This window comes from Opisthorchis viverrini (assembly GCF_000715545.1).
Source record: "Opisthorchis viverrini unplaced genomic scaffold opera_v5_285, whole genome shotgun sequence".
Classification (NCBI taxonomy): Eukaryota; Metazoa; Platyhelminthes; class Trematoda; order Opisthorchiida; family Opisthorchiidae; genus Opisthorchis; species Opisthorchis viverrini.
In genome coordinates, this window is record NW_008751941.1 from 502,014 (window position 1) to 513,003 (window position 10,990).

At 43.0% G+C, this 10,990-nt stretch overlaps 1 protein-coding gene across 1 annotated transcript in view; it reads left to right on the plus strand.

Annotated features, from left to right (window-relative positions):
* T265_09534 (hypothetical protein) overlaps positions 1–7,546 on the plus strand; it is a gene marked incomplete at both ends in the record, with an annotated part of 31,711 nt that extends 24,165 nt beyond the window's left edge. The window contains one exon of the mRNA XM_009175633.1: positions 7,216–7,546. Within this exon, the coding sequence (XP_009173897.1) occupies positions 7,216–7,546 (331 nt within the window). The remainder of the gene's footprint in view (positions 1–7,215) is intronic.
* Between the last annotated feature and the right edge of the window lie 3,444 nt (positions 7,547–10,990).

Here is a 10,990-nt window from a genome sequence, read left to right on the forward strand (position 1 = left end):
CGGACTCTGTTCCCAAGGTTATTCAAAAATCTCCTTACCCTACAAACAAACTATGCGCAGTTCACAGGATGCAACAATTCACACTACCAGCGAACCCTGAACCTGACAGATCGCCACTAGAGATCGCTGTCAGCATGTTATCAGGTAACTGAACGATTAGGTTTTCCATCGAAAATTCACCGCCAATAAAATATTGTTTTTTCTTTGTGGGGTGAAACTGTTGTTCACTGCATTCGGTTGTAGCGCTCACGACCTGAGTCTGAGAATCCATTAGCTTTAGAAATGTTGCTTCAATAGGGCCCATTTGAAGGATGACCAACTTATTTTGCTCGAATGCAGGTGGACGGAAAAATAGAATGATATTTTTCCCAGTTTCCTGTGTTGCATAGATTGCACTTCAATGGAATGTCGGAAATGCCGCAGCAAGATTGATTCTATCCAGAGATTGAATACTTGAGTAAGCTTCAGATGTTGTCAGATGCGACCCAATGTCTCTCCTTCCTCCTAGCCTTTGCCTTCAATGCTTGTTTTCCCTCCAAACCTCCCTATTGAAATGTCCACTGACACTCCCGTATTTGCGCATCAATTATATAAGTTACTTCCCCCAACTCAAGCCCTTAGAGCAAGATAATTCTAAAAATATAACCAAAGAAAAGCAAGCACGCAGTTTTACAGCTGATGTTAATGATGATCAAGGCCACGCGATGTAATTCATCGCGCACAATGCTACACAAGAAAAGATCTCTCATGCATTATACTAGACTTTACTATGTGAAGTGAAGTTTTAGACGAGAAGCGTTCTGCAGTTGCTAAGACGGTACGAATGTTCGATTTCAGCGGACGACTTTCTCGAGTGTTGCTTCGATCAACCTTCCCAGGATTGTGAATTTTTTTCATGCCTATATTGAACACCGTATTTGACGAACCAGTTGATTATTGGGAATCGCAAATAAACTTAGCATAGGATGTATGAAATCTCCGAGAATGTGGTTAATCTAGCATCGTAAAAAGAAGGTTTTCGACGTTTCTGTTTAAGATCGGACACTTCCCCAGAACAAGCCGGTTAAGACAGATAAAGAACGCTCTCAATATGTGTGCATCTGTCGAAGTAGTTCGATTTTTATCACCGCTAATCAATATCATTATTTAGTATCCAGTAGCCCAATAGTGTCTTGTTCTAAGTTGACGTTTGCCCACATCCTGATGTAGAAAGTGGAAAAAATGACTTCGCGTAATGCTGTATTTAAAGTCTTTGGCGTTGCGAATATTCCAACCAGTATCATACCGTTGACTCACGAGTGAGATTCATCTTTTGGAGCAGCTTCGTGCGAAGACTTGACGTGCCTTCTTAAAGCAAATGAACAGCTGAGCGATTTTCCGCATAGTGCGCAAGCGAAACGACCCAGTTTTTTATGCACACTTTTGAGGTGTTTCCGTAAATTGCTTTTTTCGGAGAACGTTTTACCACATTCTTCACAAACTGGACGAATTCCTCCTTTGTGAACGATTATCCGATGATGTCGCAGACTTCTCCAAGATTTGAAACATTTGCTACATTCCGAACATGGGTTGCCCGCCCCGAGGGATTTTTGCACTTGTTCACTCGATGCTCTGTAGGGTCCAGTAAATTCACCCGGGTGTCTTGCTTTCGTGTGTCTACGAAGATTCGCTTGGTATTTGTAAGTGTTTGAACACAGGTCACATTGGAAATCATGATGATCGTTGTGAGAAATATGATGCCGCATTAACCTCGTCATACACGAAAATGTTTTTCCACATACCGAACATTGGTGAGCGTAAATCCGGTCTGCTCGTTCGGTCGGATTTGACGCGTGCTCCGAAGTCACAGTCTGTTCACACGGAATCCCGTAGTCTTCAGGGGGATGTTGTGTCGTTGTGGCATTCGAAGCTTGTGCGAATTGAAGCGACACCATTCCATCACGCGGCCCTCTTGCATTTTCCAATCCGGCTTCATGCGATACTGCTGAGTTTTAAAGAATAAACTGTGGTTATTCGGAAGTAGAAATCGCTTACTATAAATCTGGCATACATGTGGGATTTCGTGATTTCTTTCAGTTTTTCGGAAAAATAATGTGCCATCAATTGTGAAAAGTGGTATGCGATGTCCGCAATTTATAATACATTGAAAACACACGTCAACATCCGTTTGGCTGATATCGTCTTTCTGACCAACGGTAGTCAAATACCGAACACTTTTGTAAAGTTGGATCGGGACCAATGAGTTCAATCTGACGTACTTCATGGAGCCTAAATCAGGGGGAAAATTTAGAAACCAATTCACTGTGGCGAAAACAGAATCAACCATAACGGGCAGCATGTAGGCCATTTTGCCTTGACGCTAGCGACCACTTCCTTGTTGTACTCAAAGACGCCTATACGTCACTCGCATCAGATAGCACAATTAGAGATCAGGGCAACCTAAGCACACCGTTTCGCTTTCTCAGTAATCCGGCCTGTCAACAGACTAACGGTTTACCGTAGAAACTATCTGAAATTTGCCAGTAGCAGAGCTATTTTGAGGCTGACATTTATGGAGTGATGATTTGGCTTCCATTGTTACCATATATTAAGATATAGTTCTGACTTCTCACACTACGAAGCGCCACACTCTTCAAGACACTTTATTATGATCGCATTTCAAACGCATTCTAGACTAAGTGCGTTTGACCACTTCCTGTCCACCATTCACAAAATTCAACCGGTCATTCACTGCCTGAATATGTGATCACTTTAGAAAGCTTCAGAAGTGGGCCATTTCCATATTTGTTCAACAGATTTAGGCTCGATCAAGCTATCTAATTTTTGCCATGGGATAACCCCAGCCCATTACTCAGAGACACTGAACCATGTTCATTCTTGTTCGCATTCAGGATCCTAGCATGGATTTTGTATTAATGATTTGAACGCATCCCCATGCTTTGTGCGTATGTCCCTTTGGATGCATGGTTGAACAGCCAACGCATATAATGCACTGCGTACCCAACCTTACGACACATACCTGGTGGCGTAGGGCCTGCTGAGCTTATGAATGGCAAAATGTCACCCGTATCTGATTTCTTCAGATGTGCGTAAATATATCTATTTCGCGACTCATGAGTAGTCTGACGAGATGGGAGATGAAAATACTCCGTCATTAAAAGCGTATTTGGACAAATCAAAGCATTATTGTTCACCAAAGGCAAAATGGCATGATACAAACGATTTCGGCACCATGTAATAACTTACTCAATGGCGTATAGTGTGCAAACAATGTGTCCAGTTCCGACACTAAAGTGATAACAAATAGCATCATGAAGCCTTGATATCCGGCTTTATTTACTAAAGCCCTAAAGGCTCACAATCAGACAAAGCAAATAGCCTTTTAAATGCGGTATTCACAAATCGGACAAACTAGGTTGGTGCATACAGGGTAGCCTGGTGTCACATCCTACCTCACTTAGTACGTTTGCGTAAACGGCACAGTATGCACGTCGACAAAGATTTAATATGATATCCCAGGTATTATGACCCTAAAACACGGTAAACGTTTGTTAAGTCCACCACAGTCAAGCAAGTTATGCATGCTTTTTTGGTTGAAGTATACGGGAATCAAACCAGCTAAAGATTTCTCAGGCATTCCATAGCAAATTAACTATTTTCCATCTAATCCCTAAACGCATATCAGGTAGAGAATTCCATTGAACTGAACCATCCCAGCTATAATTCGCTAGCGTAACCTTCCCCGAAGCCGCGCATAACGGAACAATTTAAAACGGCTTACATGCTCCCTGTCAACTTAACTTTCCCACTGTGTTCTTCAAGCCCACCCGTATTTCGCTTGTTGAGTTCGAACTAATGTGAAGAACTAGAATTTACAGCACATATCGGCTGCCCGTATGTCGTGTGGTTCGTGTTAACAGTCTGTATTCCAACAGATATGTTTGAGCTCACAGATTGAGGCGCAAATCTACTACCCGGGATGTCCGTGGCTCGAACCAAACCCCACTGATATCTCGGCTGCTCTTGTCCTTGGCTCTTGCCCGTTGGCTTCGGCAAGGCAACCTGACGGAATCACACCGCTCGTAATTCCATTGAGCTGCACACCGTCTAAGCACTGAAACGGTGTGACACCTGGGCGATTATTACTACTTCTGTTGTTAGTTCCAAAATATGGCGTTTTTATAATCATGTTTAACCCTCTACGGTTTCAGCAAATATACAGTCCGTGAATTTCCCACCGTATCACGTTCTTCTTGTACAAGAACGACATGATGAAATATAATCATTTGAAACTAAAAGTGGTGTATATCAGGCGCTCGGCTTAATTCACCGCTTTTTACATTCTTCCACAAACGTGCTGCACAAAGACCACTCACGCTTCGTTGACGCAATTTTCAAAACAAGGGAGTCTCGTCGTGACACACAACACACACGCGAGATTGTACTGTGATAATGTTATGTCCTCATTTCCAGTTCAGTTAATCACCTATACAATCTTCCACATTTGAGGACAATAAATGCATGTATTATTTTGTAAACGTACTGCGAAACGTGAACATGTCAAAGGAAATAAATACTGATGGTCCGCCAGTTAATTCCTCTAGGATAATTCGATTTAAACTCACAGTGATTTTGTGCCACTGCCGAATTTCGCAGAAACATCAGCGAAAGTAAAATCCATGTGCAATCAAAAGGTATTCTTCCCGAAGAAGTTCGATTGATCCGGCTACGCTGAACCATTCGGTGTAATTTACTACGTCCTGTCTACGAGTACATCACTCTCATATCTGTGGCCCCCGACAACACAACACTCGTTTTTTCATGAAAGGCCGGCCAATAAGAAATTCAGTCACGGCGATTGGCCGTCTTCTTAGTCGTTTACTATGTCCTATTCCAGAACACCTTTGTGTAGAGAACGGTGTGATTGGATTCCGCAAGCATTGCCATATAAGAGCCTTTGTTCCTATAGGCCCAAGTGAGTGAATGTAGAATAACCTGAAATATCTGTACCCTGCGTACTCAGAATACTCAAATAAATACTATGGGTGGTCGCATGACAGCGAAAATACGAAGAATGGTAAATTTGGGATTTTCTAGTGTTTTGCCAACACTAACTCGATGCTCACCATCAGAATTTTCGAACACTGAGGAAAATCAAAGTTTATCTCGTGATTACAGATAGGATAGGCTGACTAACTAAGCAAAGTGTGATCTGTTGTGTAAGCATCAAGTTTGTGTCGATGACACATAAATGATTGTATTCTACTTATTTTACTGACTAAACGGAACTCTCAAGTACAGAGTTTTCGTTCGTATAAAGAAGAGGGCATCGTGGAATTGAGAAGTAGTTCGCGGCCTTCGACGCAATTGCGTCTGATATCTTCAGCCACAAAGTAATGTTTTCGGTATCCATCTATCAACGGGTAAGCACAATGCGATTTCGTCTCCCATTATTTTGACATTCGTCATTCCGGTTGATAACGCCTCGTTTCGCTGTACTCGACGTCCACTCTAGTGCAAAGGATATACGGTGCGTCACTAACGTAATTGAATAGTTTATTTTCTAACCGATATCTGGCTAGATTTGTTCCTTGGTTGCTGCCACATGCTCACCGTATTTATATCCTAATTCATGGTGCGTTCCACTAAAACGTGAAGTGTATAAGTTTTGTTCCTGGCCCCGGGCAAACGATTCCCGTTCACCGGTGGAAGATTTCTCAGCGCAGTGTCCTTTACTTTACCGACAAACAAGCCCAACAACATCACTTTTAATCGTGTATGCTCTGAGAGAAGCCTCCAAAATAGCGAACCTGGCCTGCATTAACTCTTGCCGGAATTTCGTCGCTCCTATTTCGGATGACTGAAATGTTGGATAGATCCAACCAAAAGGATTTGGGAAAATTTCAGGCTGGTTGTCTGGCAATTCACAACTGATCATTTCGACGAAGTCCCCACTATTCAAAGATGCAGCAATGTACGCAGTTGACTCTGATGACGGGAGTGTTTACTAGTTTATTGCTCTCTCTATGTAAAAACTTTCAAACGATAAACAAGAATGTAGCATCGATTTTAACAAGTTCGCTTTTTGGATTTCCGAGAATTAAATGTGGAACAGGAACCATCGGTTCATTGGTCAGGAAACGCTAACCTCCATCTGCAAAATTCAATTCATTGGGATCGCGTTACCAAATCAACGGAACCGCTACTACATTATGTTGACTCTTATATGAGAAACGTATGGTGAATTTGATAACCGAGTTTATTTGCCTGAAAGTCGTTGTTACATGCCCCGATCCTCTTCCTACAAACACATGGCTGCATTGCGTTACCAGATTGAATATTTCGAAATCCATTTGCTCAAGTTTCCTAGTGGGTTGGAATGAATTCAGTAATACTTCTTTTTATATCTGCTGATTCGCCAATCTATTGTATCTGACTGCTGACTCCGACCCAGTGCCTAGTGCCGGAGAAAAAGACTCAGACACAACAGCTATAGTCCGAACAAGCGAGTGCGAAATTACAACGGCCTCAAGCTATTTATTAGAGGGCACTGTCTGCACTCGGTTCAATGCTGACTCAGACGGTCTTGTTCTGGTACGAATTTGTGACGCGCTGCGAATTGAGTGGCGTTGTCTGTCTGCTCAGCATCTAGAGTGTTGAGTTTCTCAGTAGCTTTCAGGCATTCAGTGGTTACTTCCAGGAATCTGACACTCCTTATACGTTTTACTAGACATGACACAGCAATTAGTAAATTGTTGGAAACAATCCGACTGTCAGTTTCGGTCTCCTCCTGGCACATCAGATAACCGCAGTCACCGGGTGCCCCTCAGCATTGTGCTCCAGGTCATAAACTGTATTCGGTTGCGACTTTAGTCATCTTTGCTAGAAGGCTCATCTGAATCCTGAGTAGATTCTTCCTTCATTCTGCTTTTCATCTTCTTGGATGTTAATGCTGTCCCATTTTTCCACTGGTGCGCTGTTCGTGATATTACAGTAAGATTTCGGACATAAAAAACTCATAAATCTGAAAGGGTGATCTAGACAGCCCACTACCAGCAATGAGCTTGACAGGTGATCTTTACGATAAATATACCGTTCGAAGTCCACTCAGCTGTAATTCTGTTGAGTCCGCCATGAACACGAGTGTACATGGCCAAATAGTATGGGTTTCATCATCCGTTCTGACTTATGTGATCCACTGTCTTTTCCTAATAGATATTCGTCAGATCAACCAGATGGCAACAAAGAACCACAGGTACAAATGAATGACTTCGAATTTTCCGGTCAGTCAACAAAAATTTATTCATTCGTGGTTGATCAGATGGCTGTTGATCTGTTCGCCGAGCTTGGCAATTGGCCTGCAAACGTTTCGCCACCATACGAGGAGACATCATCGGTGCGCGGTTGGTTAGGTACTTCTTCCTTGCCTGCGTGTGTTTATATAGCAGTCAAAGGCCATCTGTTATCTTCTGACGTGATTGGCTACCTGAAGTGTAACGAGTCTAGTGAATCTATTGTTCCGTTTGTGATCCTTGTTGCGTTGTAGTCTATGTTCCTTTGTGCTGATTGGTTATCCCAACGGCTTCTAATTTTAGTAACTTGTTCTCTCTGGCCTTGATTTGCATTGCGTTGTAATGGGATCGCCAATTTCAGGATTCATTGCCGAAGTCATAATGCAAAAGTTGGAACAAATTGTGTTGCGCGATATAAATCCCAAAATATGGATCCGTTACGGGGACGATACATTTGTGATCATCAAAAGGAGCGAACTGCAACGAGTGAGACAACTGTTAAACAACGTTTTCGACGACATCAAATTCACAACCGAGGAAGAAAACAACGGAAAACTGGCGTTCCTTGTCATTCTCATCACTAGATTGCCGAACGGACAACTGCAAACTGAGGTCTTTAGAAAGGCGACACATACGGACCAAATCCTCAGCTACCACAGCAACCATCCAAATTGCCACAAACGAAGCTGCATTCGGACACTTTTCAAGCGGATCAAGACACACTGCAGTACAACAGAATCCAAGATCAAGGAAGAAAAGCGCCTATATAAATTGTTTCAGAAAAATGGATACCCGAGGAATTTCATCTGGAGAACACTCAGGAAGCCAAATATGATCGATGTAACAGGACATACGGCAAGCAAACTAGTCACACTTACGTACATCAAGAACACCGCTGAAATGACGGCAGGGCTCCTACGACAGCACAATACAATCGTCGCCTACATGCCTCCGAATACTCTGCGGAGGACACTATCAAGACCAAAGGGGAAATTAGATCTAATGGCGAAGAACAATGTCATATACAGGATCCAGTGCAAGGACTGCAACAAACGGTACGTAGGACAAACTGGGAGGAAGCTCTCCGCCAGAATACATGAACACAAACTCGCCACTAAAAGACACGATCAATTCTCCCTTATCTCCGCACACAAAAACCAAGAAGGACACGAGCTCGACTGGAACGGCGTTCGAATAATGGTTCAAGCAAGAACAAAACGAGAATGCGAATTTATGGAGGCGTGGTACTCCACCGAAGAAGCCATCAACAAACACATCGAAATTGATCCCATCTACCAGCCACTAAGAGCGAGAGAACGCAAAAAACACAGAACTTAGAGCTGCAAAAGCGACCATACGAGGAACTCATACAAGAAGCAAGAAAGCGTCATTGAAACGGACACATCAACTGGATTGGAAGAGGCGCCCAATCAAAGCACCAAATAAACCGGCGGGCGCAGGGACACTAACCGCCACGGTGGAGGAAATAGGGCGGTACAAGCAACCAATCAAACTGGAGAATGGCAGACCACAACGCAACGCAAATCAAGGCCAAAGAGAACAAGTTACTAAAATTAGAAGCCGTTGGGATAACCAATCAGCACAAAGGAACATAGACTACAACGCAACAAGGATCACAAACGGAACAATAGATTCACTAGACTCGTTACACTTCAGGTAGCCAATCACGTCAGAAGATAACAGATGGCCTTTGACTGCTATATAAACACACGCAGGCAGGAAGAAGTACCCACCCAACCGCGCACCGATGATGTCTCCTCGTATGGTGGCGAAACGTTTGCAGGCCAATTGCCAAGCTCGGCGAACAGATCAACAGCCATCCGATCAACAACCAATAAACTCACCCGAGCTACCAATTTTTGACCACATTACCAAAATCTAGTTAGTATCAAATTGTGGACCACCATTTATTGATTGTGGGTGAGAACGTGGATGCAGTGTATACAATCACAACCACTGATTGTTCCACAAGTCTGCAACGGAAACGGCACTTTTTAAAATATTCGATAGTTGGCCAGGTTTCTGTTTGCTAGAAAACCTAAGTTGATTTCGAAATTTGTTATGCAGTTCCATTTCACAAGCTTGGATTCATGCCGCAGGAAAAGCCTGTACATCTGTGATCGAAAAACAGACAGAATCTCCTGGTATCTGCTGAATACTCAGGACCAGGCTAGCGACCCAAAACAACCTGGAGTTTTGCGGGTTAAAACCGAATTGTAACATGAAACCGTAAATAAGCTAACGTGATGCAAGACGTTCAACTTGGGCAACTGCACTCATTTGTATATCAAAAATAGATTCAAGTGAGACTCGCCCAAATTCCAGCGGAATCTCTAGCCTGTGACGATCTCTTATTGGGTTGAGTTAAAATAGAACAAAATTTTCAGCTTCACTCAACTGGCATTAGGTTTTGCTTATCATCATGCCCCAAATCTTCAAGCAAGGTATTGTTGCGCGACCAATAGACTTGTGAATCGTAGTTCCGAAGTGCACGTGAACAACCCAGCATTACCTAAATCCATTAGTTGTTAAATGAGTTGTGCTGTCATCAAAGCACATCCATTTGTCATCAGATGTTTTAATGTAAAAAACCATACTCCAAGTACGTGACGCTTGCCCGGAAATCAATAAATTGTAGAACCCAATCAGAAAGAGACATTGTAATCTACAGTGAGCGAAACCTCGAGACTATAATGCGGCCACCATGCGAAGAAATGTTCTGTCCGAAATCGCTCAGCATGTCAAACCTGAGTGAAGAGAGCCTCAACTCCTGGAAAAACCCTGAGAAAACAGATTTTCCCGACACAACAGGCAGGCTATGAATTACCTCCAAAGTAGATGACAATAAGGTTATTCTAGGATTCTATATGACTACTGAGTGTGTGCAGCATCACGGCACAGTTTCTTCCGGCCAAGCAGAATCGTTCAAACTTCCCAGAGTCATCCTAGTCTTTCTCATTAGAAGAGAAAGCGCTTCTGCGTTCGAGCGTTTTCGAATCCGGCCACACGCACGTTGCATTCCGCGCATTCTACTTGGAGAGGAGTGTATGAATGCCATGTAGAGTCCACTCAGAAAGAGACAATGCAGTCTGCAATGAGGGAAACCGCGAGACTATAATCCGGCCACCATGCTTCACAGCTTAGTACTGCTGTTGCACTATAACGGAATAAATTGCTTGTCTATAGTTCAAAATCCTTCTACTGACCAAAAACAAAAAAGTGGAAAATTGTCGCAAAAATCGCCAAGATCTGTGGTCAGAGATTTGTTACATCGAGAGCTAGGGGGATAATGGATATTAAGATTATATGCCACCATGAGATTTCAATGCGCACCGGGTCAGTCACAAAGAAGATAACCTTCCAAATCGCCTATGGTCAATCCTCACACTTCCAGGCATGCCAGTTCGGCTACCATCACTTCAAAAACATTGAATACGTTATCGTATTAATGGATAAAGCGTACCTTAAGCAGGCGCAAAACTTGCGAAATTTAATCAACCATTCGTGAATGTAGTATCCTTTCTTGAGGATTACCCAACGGAGCAAATGGGTCGCAGCAAAATCTGCGCGAGGTTAGAGGCAAGTGACGCCAAAATCATCGCACCCGTTTACGAGCAATGAAACCGCTGGTTGATGGCCCACACAATGTTGTGGTGGTTGTCTTTTTCATGTTAGGA